The sequence below is a fragment of the Oncorhynchus kisutch genome, linkage group LG1 (genome assembly GCF_002021735.2).
Source record: "Oncorhynchus kisutch isolate 150728-3 linkage group LG1, Okis_V2, whole genome shotgun sequence".
NCBI classification, from domain to species: Eukaryota; Metazoa; Chordata; class Actinopteri; order Salmoniformes; family Salmonidae; genus Oncorhynchus; species Oncorhynchus kisutch.
In genome coordinates, this window is record NC_034174.2 from 46,232,180 (window position 1) to 46,246,561 (window position 14,382).

Here is a 14,382-nt window from a genome sequence, read left to right on the forward strand (position 1 = left end):
TGTGTAGATTGGTGAGATTGTTTATTTATTTAGTACATTTTGAATTCAGGCTGTAACACAACATAATGTGTGATAAGTCAAGGGGTTTGAGTACTTTATGAAAACACCCTCAAATAAAGGGGAAATTCTGTACTGTCGCCTTATATAAAACATTCTATCTTAAATCTAAAATACTGGAGTATAGAGCCATACATATTTTTTGGGCTTCACTGTCCAAATGCATATGGAGGGGAGTGTATGACCGATAAATGATTCTGATTGTTCAGATACCCTTACCCCTGCAACATTAGCTCACACTTGCTGTATGAGACTGTTGTTTAGGTTTCTGCACTCTGTGGTTTTGCTGTGCACAAGCTCCACATTTACGTCTCTATTCAAACAATCCTCTGACTCAGTCACACACCTTACTGTGAAGTCAGACTAACAGTATGTAGCTGACTGACAAATGGCATTGTTCATCCCTGATATGGCTGGTCATCTGTTCTTGGTCATCCTCCTTTTTGGTGAGTTATTTCTACATTTCTACAGTTTCATCATCTGTTTGTGCTACAGGATATTCCTCTTCTTCTCTCCACTCTTTTTGTCTTTTAATTGAGGAACTCTTGATATTTCTGAATCTCATGGCTATGATGAGTGTCTTGTATCTTATTCCATTAATCATCTTATTTATTTCTCTCTATCATTATTTTACAATTTGTTGAGTTAAGAATGACCACTGCTTGATCCCCATTAATGCATTACAGTAGATTACGCTACTTTACCAACTTGTGTGAAGTGTTCAGGTGTCTCCTGTTAAAACATACTTTTTGAATGGCAGATGATGATAATCTATTTTATAATTTCTAGATACGTTCCAATCCATGAAAGCCCAAGGTCAGTATCATTATTATGAGTTTTTAGTTACCCAGTAAAAATATTATAATAATCATGGTATGAGATGTTTTTTCACAGTAGAGACTCACTATCCATCGATGCACAGTCATCCTGCGCCTATCACTATTCTTGGTAAAATAGTATTATTATTATGAATACACTGATCTGATTGGCTCACTGTAATCAGATTGGAATATGTCATGTCATGCTAACATATACAGACTATTTAGTTCTTACTCTTTTCGTTATCTGGTACAGAAAGAGGTGTGTATTCTCATTAACCTACAGTATGGACAGTTATTGATGTGTTCTCCTCACAGGTAAAATGCAGAAACCAGACATTAGTGTCAATGACGAATCATCTCATGACATCACTATTGCCTGTGTACTTCCTGAGTCTGTCAGTGATGGTCATAGCTGTAACTTGTACACTGGAGACCAGCCTCAGGCCTACAAAGAGGCTTGGGTGAGGAGATTTAACGCAGCATCATCCAAACTATTCTGTACCTTCAGTGTTACTAAGAATGATCTGTTCAGGCATCTGCAGTTGGAGAGAGATGTGAGCTGTGACTATAGAGTGAACACAGGGTCACACTCTCTGTCTCCCCGCAGTAATAAATACATAATTACAGGTAAGATACTTACATAAACAAATGTAAAAATATGTATTATATGTACATTTTTTAAGTGTAGAATGGTATGGGCAAAAACTGGTTGAATCAATGTTGTTTTCACGCCATTTCAACAAAAAAATACTATGTTTCTCCTTCTGATGACATTAAATGAACGTGGAAATGTATTGGATTTGCTGAAATAATTGGGGGGAAATTTGTCTTTTTTTCGCCCAACTTAAAAAAAATAAAGTAAAAATTGTATTATTTTTACCCCCCTTTTTCTCCCCAATTTCGTGGTATCCAATTGTTAATCGTTACTGTCTTGTCTCATAGCTACAACTCCCGCACGGACTAGGGAGAGGCGAAGGTCGAGAGCCATGCGTCCTCCACACACAACCCATCCAAGCCGCACTGCTTCTTAACACAGCTCGCATCCAACCCGGAAGCCAGCCGCACCAATGTGTCGGAGGAACCACCGTGCACCTACCAACCTGGTCAGCGTGCTCTGCGCCCGGCCCGCCACAGGATTCGCTAGTGCGCGATGAGGCCCCATGGGCCTCCCAGTCGCGGCCGGCTGAGACAGAGCCTGGGCTCAATTTTTCACCCAACTTGAACCTAAATCCCATGACATGGCTGAAATGTTGACAACTAAATCAAATGTAAATCAAAACTAGCTGTGGAACTGACGTCTGTGCCCATTGGGCAAATGCTATTTTTATCTTATTTTGAACAAATCAATTCTTTTTAATTCATGTTTTTAAATCACAGTCCAATTTAATTCAAAATAGTTATACAAATCATAAGTCCATGTCATGTTTATGACCATCATGATTTGAACTTGCATTGTTAAATACTATAGGCTCTTTTATATATTTTTATATGCTGAATAGTGTGCCTTGTACTTCATTAAGTCGTTGTCCTCTCACAACAGGTCAGAAACCAAATATTACAGTCAGTCTGAAAGGGAACCTCATCATCACCTGTTTAATTCCTGGCTCTGTCAGTAATGACACCACCTGTAACCTGTATGTTGGAGAGAAGAGTAAGTGTCTTTTTAGAGCACTAATCAGGAAGAAGAAACACAAAGATTCCGAATGCTGGTTCTGTCAATTCTCTGCGGCTGAGAGTGATCTGATCAGTTGTCTACAGTCAGTGAGGCGTAAGGAGGTGAGCTGTGACTACAGAGTGAGCTCAGGACCAACCTCTCTCTCTCCACGCAGTGATTGGAACAGCTTTACATGTGAGTCATTATCTATACAATAATAATCTATCAGTGCAGCAGCTCTTCATGATCTGACTCCCCTTACATTTTTTAGTATGACTATATTCATTCTGACCCTCCATCCCTCCATCCCCCACTCACTCACTCACTCACTCAATCACTCACTCACTCACTCACTCAATCACTCACTCTTTGCTCGCTCCTTCGAGCACAGCACCTTGACATATGGATCTCTACACTGTCTTATTCTGGGCCAGGTCCCAGGCTGATCTGGTGTTGAGTCCCAGGTTGTGTAGGTCGTCCCCCAACTGGCCGGACCACTTGGCTCTCGGTCTTCCTCTTGGGTGTGAGGGGAATGCTCCTTGAGGATGAGGGCAGGCAGGGAGCTACTGCCACCAAATAACATTCTGACCCACAAACTAAAGACCCCATTCCAACCCCAAAGTGGTTGTAAATCTAGTGGGAGTTCACATCAGTGATCCAACAACTACACAGACAACCTCTACAGCAGGGAGACAAAAGGGGGTTAGCTTTGGTAATGTGTAAGTGTAGCTGTTGGAATGTCTTTCTCTGTAGTTCATTGTGTTGAAGATGGAGGATGTTGTTAAGAACACTTTACTGTAGAAACCTTATATAATTTGTTCATAGATATGAAACCAGTCTCATCACCAACGCCTGGAATTATTTCCACAAGAATTACAAATCGTTTTTTGAACTGGTTCAGTGTTTTTGATCATGTCTGTACACTGTTAAGCTTCAGCTGTTAGTTACATGGGGACCTTATTCTAGGAAGCTGATAACAACAATCAACACCTTATCTGTCCTGAAAGACTTGATCACCTTACGAACTGGTCTTATCATCTCTATAATGAGGAGAAATATAATCTACCAGGGCAGGAAGCAATCTGTCCGTAGTGATTTTATAGTCCTTCTTTTCCCACTTTGAATAGACAAGTCATGAAGGTATTTCAAAAGGACAACAACACCATGATGATCATTAATACAATCATGAATAAAAAGCTAATTTCATTAATATGTGTTTTCTCAGTGGGTTTGACTCCAGGTCCTAGATCTACTTTGCCTCCCAGCACGACAGTGAGTCCTATAGAAGGTATGTTGGGCCTCTAAATGACCATCTCTGCAAATACCAATTGTAGTCAAGGGTTTAGATTAATGCTTTATCTTATTCTTGTGTCATCATATTGCTTCCCACTAGTTTTGACTGTTACTTCTACTTTGACCCCAGACACCACAGTGAGACCAACTACCAGTAAGTAGATCCACTCATTTTAACTGACATGTATATTTTTGTTTACATTAATTCACTAAAGATCCTTCTGATTTATGAATTGACCCATTCATAGCTGCTGTAATTTCGTCTAGATTTGTGTACTTTCAGTCTATCTGATTTGTAGGTAATGTGTAGTGTACTTCTCTATTTCTGCTTATTGAATGACCTAATAAATTAAATGAATTTACATTTGTTCTTGTGTAATTTCCTTTCACCAGGTTTGACCTCTCCTTTGACCCCCAGCACAGCAGTGAATCCTACATCAGGTGAGTTGGTCATCTTTCTCTAGTTAGCAGATAGGACCTAAACAAATAGACTAGGTTTATTGAACCCAGGTTTTAACTCACAAATTTCCCCTGATTAAAAAAATATGTTGATATTTCATTAATTAAACCCTTTTGTGACTAGGGGGCAGTATTTTCATTTTTGGAAAAATAAAGTTCCCGTAGTAAACGGGATATTTTGTCAGGACAAGATGCTAGAATATGCATATAATTGACAGCTTAGGATAGAAAACACTCTAAAGTTTCCAAAACTGTAAAGACGCATTTATGTAGAAGAATACCCGTAAGCGGCTACGTTGCGCAACTGGTCACCTGATGCTCCCAGAGAGATTCTCGCGTAAAATACAGAGGTAGCCATTATTCCAATCGGTCCTACTGAAAAACTAATTGTCCCGGTGGATATATTATCTAATAGATATTTGAAAAACACCTTGAGGATTGATTGTAAACAACGTTTGCCAAGTTTCTGTCGATATTATGGAGCTAATTTGGAATATTTTTCGGCGTTTTCGTGACTGCAAGTGGTCACCTGATGCTCCCAGAGAGATTCTCGCGTAAAATCCAGAGGTAGCCATTATTCCAATCGGTCCTCCTGAAAAACGAATTGTCCCGGTGGATATATTATCGAATAGATATTTGAAAAACACCTTGAGGATTGATTGTAAACAACATTTGCCATGTTTCTGTAGATATTATGGAGCTAATTTGGAATATTCTTCTGCGTTTTCGTGACTGCAAAAAAAAAACTCAATCAGGACTTACCAGTGACTCGCTCAATACTGAAGTGGTCAGATGACATGCATGCTAAGCTACAGGACTGTTTTTCTAGCACAGACTGGAATATGTTTTGGGATTCATCCAATGGCATTGTGGAGTATACCACATCAATCACCAACTTCATCTGAACGTACATATGCCACCCAGAAGCCATGGATTACAGGCAACATCCGCACTGAGCAAAAAGCTAGAGCTGCCTCTTTCAAGGAGCGGGACACTAATCCGGATGCTTATAAGAAATCCCCCTATGCCCTCCGACAAACCACCAAACAGGCAAAGCATTAATACAGGGCTAAGATTGAATCCAACTACACTGGCTCTGATGCTCATCTGATAAAGCAGGCTTGCAAACAATTCTTCTACGGATTACAAAGGGAAATCCAACTGTGAGCTGCCCAGTGACGAAAGCCTACCAAACGAGCTAAATCCCTTCTATGCTTGCTTCAAGGCAAGCAACACTGAACCATGTATGAGATCGCCAGCTGTTTCGGACGACTGTGAGATCACACTCTCCGTAGCTGATGTGAGTAAGACATTTAAACAGGTCAACATTCACAAGGCTGCAGGGCCACACGGATTTCCAGGATGCATATTGAGAACATGCACTGACCAACTGGCAAGTGTCTTCACTAACATTTTCAACCTCTCCCTGACCGAGTCTGTAATAACGACATGTTCAAGCAGACCACCATAGTCCCTGTGCCCAAGAATGCCAAGGTAATCTGCTTAATCAAATCAAATGTATTTATATAGTCCTTATATCAGCTGATATCTCAAAGTGCTGTACAGAAATAACTACTGGCCAGTAGCACTCACATCGGTAGCCATGACGTGCTTTCAAAAGCTGGTCATGGCTCACATCAACACCATCATCCCACCGTCTCCACACTGCCTTTTCCCACCTGGACAAAAGGAACACCTACGTGAGAATGCTGTTTGTTGACTAAAGCTCAGCGTTCAACACCATAGTTCCCCTTAAAGCTCATCACTAAGCTAAGTACCCAGGACCTAAAATCCTCCCTCTGCAACTGGATCCTGGACTTCCTGACGAGCCGCCCCCAGGTTGTAAGGGTAGGCAACAAAAAAATCTGCCTCATTGATACTCAACACAGGGGGAAGTCAAATGTGCGTGTTGAGTCCCCTCATGTACTACCTGTTCACCCACGTCTGCGTGGTCATGCACGTCTCCAACACCGTCATTAAGTTTGCCGACGACACAATGGTGACAATGATGAGACAGCCTATAGGGAGGAGGTCAGAGACCTGGCAGTGTGATGCCAAGACAACAAGCGCTTCCTCAGCCCCCCCCCCCCCCCCCCCCCCATTCACATCGACAGGGCTGTAGTTCGAGAGCTTCAACTTCCTTTCTGTCCACATCACTAACAAACTATCATGGTCCAAACACAGCAAGACAGTCGTGAAGAAGGCATGACAATGTCTGTCCCCTCTCAGGAGACTGAAAAGATTTGGCATGGGTCCTCAGATCCTCAAAAAGTTATACAGCTGCACCATAGAGAGCATCCTGACTGATTGATCACCGCTTGGTTTGGCAACTTCTCGGCATCCGACCGCAGAGGTTAGTGCGTACGGCCCAGTACATCTCTTGGTACAAGATTCCTGCCATCCAGGACATCTATATCAGGCGGGGTCAGAGGAAGGCCCTTAAAATGGTCAAAGACTCCAGCCACCCAAGTCATGAACTGTTCTCTCTCCTACTGCATGGCAAGTGGTACTGGATTGCCAAGTCCAGGTCCAAAAGGCTCCTTAACAGCTTCTACCCCCAAGCTATAAGACTGCTGAAGAGTTAATGAAATGGCTAACCAGGCTATTTGCATTGACCCCCTTTTTTATTCTGCTGCTACTCTTTGTTTATTACCTATAAATAGTCACTTTACACCTTCCTACGTCTACATACTACCTGAATTTTCTCCTTTATATTGCCTCGCTATTGTTATTTTATTGTGTTGCTTTTTAAAAAGTGTTTTTATTTTTAATTATAAAAAAAATTAAACAAAGGTAGCAAATATTTTCTTACATTAAACAAATGCATTGTTGATAGTAAGTGTTTCATGGTAAGGTTGTATTGTAACACCTGTTGTATTCGGCGCATGTGCATAACGATGGTCATTATGGCCAAACAGTTAAATTTTTCTTTCATCAGACCAGGGGATATTTCTCCAAAAAGTACGATCTTTGTCCCCATGTGCAGTTGCAAACCATAGTCTGGCTTTTTTTATGGCGTTATTGGAGCAATGGCTTCTTCCTTGCTGAGCGGCCTTTCAGGTTATGTTGATATAGGACTCATTTTACTGTGGATAAATATACTTTTGTACCTGTTTTCTCCAGCATCTTCACAAGGTCCTTTGCTGTTGTTCTGGGATTGATTTGCACTTTTCGCACCAAAGTACGTTCATCTCCAGGAGACCGAATGTGTCTCCTTCCTGAGCGGTATGACGGCTGTGTGTTCCCATGGTGTTTATACTTGCGTACTATTATTTGTACAGATGAACGTGGTACCTTCAGGGGTTTGGAAATTGCTCCCAAGGATGAACCAGACTTGTGAAGGTCTCCAATTTTATTTGAGTTCTTGGCTGATTTCTTTTGATTTCCCCATGATGTCAAGCAAATAGGCACTGAGTTCGAAGGTAGCCCTTGTAATACATCCACAGGTACACCTCCAATTGACCCAGATGATGTCAATTAGCTTATCAGAAGCTTCTAAAGCCAAGCATCATTTTCTGGAATTTTCCAAGCTGTTTAAAGGCACAGTCAACTTAGTGTATGTAAACTTCTGCCCCACTTCAAATGTGATACAGTTCATTATAAATGAAATAATCTGTCTGTGAACAATTGTTGGAAAAATTACTTGTGTCATGCACAAAGTAGATGCCCTTACCGACTTGCCAAAACTATAGTTTGTTAACAAGAAATTTGTGGAGTGGTTGAAAAATGAGTTTTAATGTAAACAGTATGTAAACAGTATGTAAACAGAAGTATGTAAACTTCTGACTCCAACTGTATGCATAGTCACATTACACCTTCCTACATACACATTTTACCTGAGTTACCTCCAGTATATAGCCTCGTTATTGTTATTTTATTGTTACTTATTTAAATGTTTTTTAATTTGATTTATTTAGAGTTTTTTAGCAAATATTTTCTTACTTTCAGCAATGCAGTGTTTTAAAGGTAAGTGTTTCATGGTAAGTGTTTCATGGTAAGGTTGTATTGTAACACCTGTTGTATTCGGGGGATGTGACAAAAAATCATTTAATTTTATTGGATATGAAACAAATGTACATTTCTCTTCTCTTCTCTTCTCACCAGGTTTGACCTCTCATTTGGCCCCCAGCACAGCAGTGAATCCTACATCAGGTGTGTTGGTCATCTTTAGTTAGTAAAACTGAAAATAATTTAATGATTTTATCTTACCCAGGTCTTTGTATACATTTTTTGAATCACAAATGTGCCTAATTACTAGAAATGAGGTTGATATTGAATTGATTAAATCATCCCATAAAGATACCTTACTGTATAACCAGATCCAATGACTTTGCTTTGCACCAGATTTGACTGTTAGTCCTACTTTGACAACTGACACACCAACGAGTCCAACTGAAAGTGAGTATGGCCACACGATTTTTGTTTATTGGTGTTGACTAAGTTGTGATGTGTGTTAACTGTTAACAAACTGTCTCTATCTTGCATGTGCACAGGAGGTCAAAGCTCCACAGACAGCATTGTGAATTCAAACAGTCAAAAAAGAGTTTGGGGTAAGTGTCCTTATTTAGTAATTCCACAGCAAAAATGCACTTGTCTTTTTCTGCTAGCTCTGACTTTGCTGATAACTACTTTGTTGAGGGAAAATGTACTTGTTGTGATTGTGATATGTTGTTGCCTCACCAAGCTATCTTCAAATGAATGCACGTAAGTCGCTCTGGATAAGAGCCTCTGCTGAATTACTTGTCGCGGAAATTACCATCAGGGACACCTGAAGTCAATATTAAATGAATAATTATTTATTATCAACAAGCTGGAGAGGTTCCAACAAACTTAATGTACCATAGTACACGTTGGTCAGGAGCTCCACCGGGGAAGTCCCATTAGTTGTCTTATATACTGCTGAAACAGACAAGTTATATTTGCAAGATTTTGCTTATTCATAATTTATCATTAATTCATCATTAACATTTGGTTCATGCATGTGACCAACCAATACCTCACGAGGCTTCTTCTCTTCAAGCTGAGACTTTGAAACTGAGACACCCCTTTCAGTTTTCAAAACAATGTTCTTGGCGCACTGATAGTGAGGATTCCTCCCAGTCACGATCAATCAGTCAGTTGCATGGACCCAGTCCAATTGGTTATTAGAAAAGCACAAACATAACATTTTCCTTCACAGACTCAAATGTAAAACGCTTAGCTGACTAGCTGTCTTTTCTCACATATATGAAAACGGAAACGTTTACCAAGACTACTAATAAAGTGGTATTCTAACACCTGTCTACAATTGAAGAATTTACATTTGGATTAAGAGCTAATGACCTCTTCTGACGTCATCATGTCACCAAACAGCGGTGGAACTATGGCAGACAGCAGTGTGTATGGCTTCTGGAGTGGGCATGTTCTTAATGGGATTGACAGCTGTCTGTCTCTGCAGGAGGACCAGTGAGTACTTCTGATTCTGCATAACAAATCATTTGCAAACATTTTCCTTCTCATATTAATGTAAGTGCCTTTGACATGGGTTAATCTTTCAACTCCTTTTGGTGATATGGTGTAGTGTAGGCTATGTTCAATATCATTCATTTAGCCTCATTTGTTTTTCAGAGAAAACCAATTCTCTGAGGTAAGAATTCCCTTGTGAATATGATGCAGATTGTATCAACCTTTAGTTCTGTATTGTCCATGATGAGATGTTCTTACCACAACCTTCTGATACTTTTATGTTGTACAGACCTACAGCCAGACAGGATGATCACAGACAATGTATGTTCCAAACAAAATACATCAAACACTGCACACACTACTAACACAACTACACACATGCATGTCCAAACACGTATCCTAATTAAATTTTTTATTTTGTTTCCGTTGTAGGTGATTTGGTGATGGGAGCTATGAGCAGTGCAGGCATGTTGGATTCAAGGGATGCTGGGATCTATTCTCTCATCACCTCTGTACCGTCCACGTTTTTGCACTCAGGTGAGTTTGTAACAGAATGTCTTCTGTCCCTGTCTTCCCCACCTGGGACGTGAATTTGGGACCCTCAGCACAATAACACTTAATCACTCAATGCCTACCATACAAACTTACATTTTTAGTCAGAGCATCTTGAAAGCGTGAGAACAGAGCTGTAAGTCTCCAGGGTGGTTTGAGTCAGGAGGAGAAGTGTGAAGTGACATCAAGCCCTGTTATTTTCACTTCTTCTGACCCCCCCCCATCTCTCCATGAGATGCAGGTCCTGTGCAGCAATCTGCAAATGAAGATGTAAGTACAGCAACAATAATAGCCTTGGATATAGATACAAACTTGTATCAGACAGTCTGACAGACAGTCTGAGGGATAATAAGGATCTTTCTCTCTCTCTTTCGTCCAGGCTGATTCAGAGAATGCAGGGGTCTACAGCCTGATCACTTCTGTACCATCCACATCTGTACCATTAGGTTTGTCTGTTTAACTCTGTCCCAATGTTTCATAACATGTAGGGCTTTTTATAGGACTCAAAGTTGTTTAGGCTTGTTTGTTGGTCTGAGGTAGTCATATCAGTAAGCATGTATGTGTATAAGTTATACATAAGATAATGTGTTAGAGCATGAGAATAGAGCTGTACGTCTACAGGATGGTTTGAGTCAGGAGAAGTGTGAAGGGACATTAAGTATAGCAAAGTGACATGCAACCACACACTCACTCACTCACTCACTCACTCAGGATCCCTCTGTGTTGTACAGGTCCTTTTGAAGAAAATGGAAAGTCATCTGAAAACGACAAAGTAAGTTCAGAATCACCCAGTGTGTTTGGTGAATGTGAACGGCTCTCAGTTTCAGATGGATATTACATCCTTTTAAATTACATTACATTTCTACAGTACTGTAGAATTAAAGGACTGATGCTAAACTGTCTGTTTATTTTCTCTAGTCTGATACGTACCATGTATACAGCTCGATCCCCGACAGACCAGCAACCTCAGCCCAGCCTGATGGGTTTTACAGTCTTCTGCAGACACACTGAAACTACACCACTGGCTCTCTGTATGTCTCACAGAAATACTGTTTCTTTCAGGATGTCCTTTATTTATCGCACATCATGTTACTGTAAATAAGTATCTAAAACATCTACTACAGTACCGTTTCTATTTATAAGTGACATACAGTAAGCAGCCGCTAGAGGCCCCTCCCCCCTCCAAAAACAACCGTAGGATAGTAGAATACACAACGTGCAGTTTCGAAATGTGGTTCTTCGTCAGTCACTGACAGTTACTCAATAAATCCCATGACAGCTAAGATTTTATAGATTGCTAGGCCCAGTTAGTCTCGCCAGCTATCTAAGCCTTGTGGTAATGGCCGAATTACTGCCCAGGGGCCCTGACCTCCAGGGGGCCCCCAATAATTCTGTTAGTCACTCTCACTCAGATATCCAATGAACATGGCATAAGTCATGGCAAATGTTTAGAATTGCAGTAAATTAGCTTTAAAACTGAATGTTATTATTTCAACGACAATGGCATACTGTGTTGAATTTTAGGACATGAAGTTCTCTCCGCCCCGTGGCATAATGAGTAAAATTGCAGAACATTAACTTTAAAGCTCCAAATGTTTCTCTTCGCCGCCATGAGCGGGGCCACTAAAATGTTTTGTCGGTGAGGTGGGCAAATCTCGCTTAGGGCCCTCAAAATGCTTGGAACTGCCGTAATTTACTGTATCACACATTGAAACCTGGATTGTGTTACATGCCTATCCATAATATCTGTTAATATGTTAGTATTTTTATTTGGGGATTTTGGAGGTGTCCGGGGCATACTCCCCTTTAAATATTTTTAAGTAAATGCCCAAATAAATATACACTATTTATATATATTCTGTCATCTGTGTGATACCTCCTTCCATAACGGTTTGATAAAATTGACTAAATAAAATATATTTGTGATCAAAATCGATAGATACAGACAATTAAAAATAAATAAATATATAACATATTCACACAATGCAAAAAACAGGTAAATAGGAAATTAAGATAAATTCATCGAAATTAAGTCATTAAGATCCAGTGGTATTGATAAGACATTTTTCTTGGTGAAATTCATCTTGTGTTTAAAAAAACTGTGGAAAAAAGTCTAATGTTAATTTAACAATTTTTGCGGCAAAAGTTATCAACCCCAAAAGCCCAATCTTATAGCAAAAGTATTGATATTGATATTTCCCACATACTTTGTTACAAGCTACAAAATATAACATTTTGGTTTTAAAAATGTTTACATTGTTGGCAAAACTGAAAAATATAGATGACCTAAATGCTAAATTTCTCCATGTTTACTTGTTATTTTCCAAGTTCCCAGTTTAATTTAAATTTACTCAGCACATCAGTCGCTCCTACAATGTGCAGTGTTGTAGACACATTCTAGCCTTGAAGTCCAATGACTGCGGAGTGGTTAAGATGTAAATGGTGTGAGAACACAACTTCATTACATTGTTTTCCAGTTACAATGAGCTTATATCCTGTTTCGATGCACACTTGAGCCCAGCGGTCAGGGTGGTCGATTATGCTATGGGGGATGGCTTTGTTTGTTGAAAAGGGGTGGCTCCCCCCTCACCTCCCATATACATTGTACACACTGTGCATAGATCTTTCTATTGTGTTATTGACTGTACGTTTGTTTATGTGTAACTCTGTGTTGTAGTTTTTGTCGCACTGCTTTGCTTTATCTTGGCCAGGTCGCAGTTGTAAATGAGAACTTGTTCTCAACTGGCCTACCTGGTTAAATAAAGGTGAAATAAAAAAATTAAATAAAAAAATTCCTCTTCAATGACACCTTTAAGTTAGTAAATACAAATCCTATGTTTTTTGCTCCATTTGAAATGGTCTCTTCTGTAAAGCAAAAAAAGTAAGAAGAATAAATTGAATACAACCATTCCCTCACCTTTGTTAGTATTTTACATGATTTGATTTTGATCTTGATTATTCAAGATAATGCAAAAAATATGTACTGTTGTAAACGTCACATTTTCTGGACAGTGGTAAAGATCAAGGTGCTATTTTTCTTTCAGTCCTTATACAGTGCATTTGGAAAGTATTCAGATCCCTTGACTTTTTCCACATTTTGTTACGTTATAGCCTTATTCTAAAATGGATTCATTAGTCCCCCCCCCCCCCCCCCCCCCAATAATCTATACATAATGACAGAGCAAAAACAGATTTTTAGACAAAGGCTTTTAGACAAACTGAACATTATTCAGACCCATTGTATTCAGACCCATTACTCAGTACTTTTCTGAAGCACCTTTGGCAGCAATTACAGCCTCAAGTCTTCTTGGGTATGATGCTACAAGCTTGGCACACCTGTATTTGGGGAGTTTCTCCCATTCTTTCCAGAACGTCTCATGCTCTGTTAGGCTGGATGGGGAGTGTCGCTGCACAGCTATTATCAGATCTCTCCAGAGATGTTTGATCGGGTTCAAGTCCGGGTTCTGGCTGGGCCGCTCAAGGACATTAAGAGACTTGTCCCAAAGCCACTCCTGCCCTGTCTTGGCTGTGTGCTTAAGGTCCTTATCCTAGTGGAAGGTAAACCTTCGCCCCAGTCTGAGGTCCTGAGTACTCTGGAGGAGGTTTTCGTCAATAATCGCTCTGTACTTTGCTCTGTTCATCTTTCCCTCGATCCTGACTAGTGTCCCAGTCCCTGCTGCTGAAAAACATCCCCACGGCATGATGTTGCCACCACCATGCTTCACCATAGGTATTGTGCAAGGTCTCCTCCAGACGTGATGCTTGGCATTCATGCCAAATACTTCAATCTTGGGTTCATCAGACCAGAGAGTCTTGTTTCTCGTGGTCTGAGAGTCCTTAAGGTGCTGTTTGGCAAACTCTAAGCTGGCTGTCATGTGCCTTTTACTGAGCAGTGGCTTCTGTCTAGCTACTCTACCATAAAGGCCTGATTGGTGGAGTGCTGCAAAGATGGTTGTCTGTCTGGATGGTTCTCCCATCTCCACAGAGGAAATCTGGTGCTCTGTCAGAGTGACCATCAGGTTATTGGTCACCTCTCGGACCAAGGCCCTTTTCCCCTGATTTTCCCAGAGACAGATAATGCTTAGTCCTGGACTAAAAATA

The 14,382-nt window shown here is 40.3% G+C and overlaps 1 protein-coding gene and 1 long non-coding RNA gene across 5 annotated transcripts in view; one reads left to right on the plus strand and one right to left on the minus strand.

Annotated features, from left to right (window-relative positions):
* LOC116375931 (uncharacterized) overlaps nt 1–14,382 on the minus strand; it is a 38,256-nt gene that overhangs the window by 18,055 nt on the left and 5,819 nt on the right. The window lies entirely within an intron of this gene.
* LOC116375906 (mucin-5AC-like) lies at nt 38–13,188 on the plus strand. 4 transcript variants are annotated; one of them, XR_004211319.1, is made up of 18 exons: nt 38–503; nt 847–873; nt 1,194–1,505; nt 2,419–2,727; nt 3,758–3,820; nt 3,926–3,979; nt 4,219–4,266; nt 8,389–8,436; nt 8,629–8,682; nt 8,778–8,834; nt 9,637–9,729; nt 9,892–9,910; nt 10,019–10,050; nt 10,162–10,266; nt 10,534–10,551; nt 10,661–10,727; nt 11,013–11,053; nt 11,200–13,188. XR_004211319.1 is itself a non-coding variant. In XM_031834513.1 (18 exons), the coding sequence occupies exons 1-18, from the start codon at nt 446–448 to the stop codon at nt 11,290–11,292; spliced, it is 1,479 nt and encodes a 492-aa protein (XP_031690373.1). In that variant the 5' UTR covers nt 42–445; the 3' UTR covers nt 11,293–13,184. The 4 variants fall into 4 exon arrangements, 3 of the variants coding, with proteins under 3 accessions (XP_031690373.1, XP_031690355.1, XP_031690364.1); XM_031834513.1 differs by having other exon boundaries at nt 42–503; nt 3,956–3,979; nt 10,523–10,551; nt 11,200–13,184; XM_031834495.1 differs by having other exon boundaries at nt 44–503; nt 10,523–10,551; nt 11,200–13,184.

Coding starts and splice junctions, on each gene's coding strand:
- LOC116375906 (XM_031834495.1), top strand. CDS start 446: ATGGCATTGTTCATCCCTGATATGGCTGGTCATCTGTTCTTGGTCATC. Junction 1,506..2,418: donor TAATAAATACATAATTACAG/GTAAGATACTTA, acceptor CTCTCACAACAG/GTCAGAAACCAAATATTACA. Junction 3,980..4,218: donor CACAGTGAGACCAACTACCA/GTAAGTAGATCC, acceptor TCCTTTCACCAG/GTTTGACCTCTCCTTTGACC.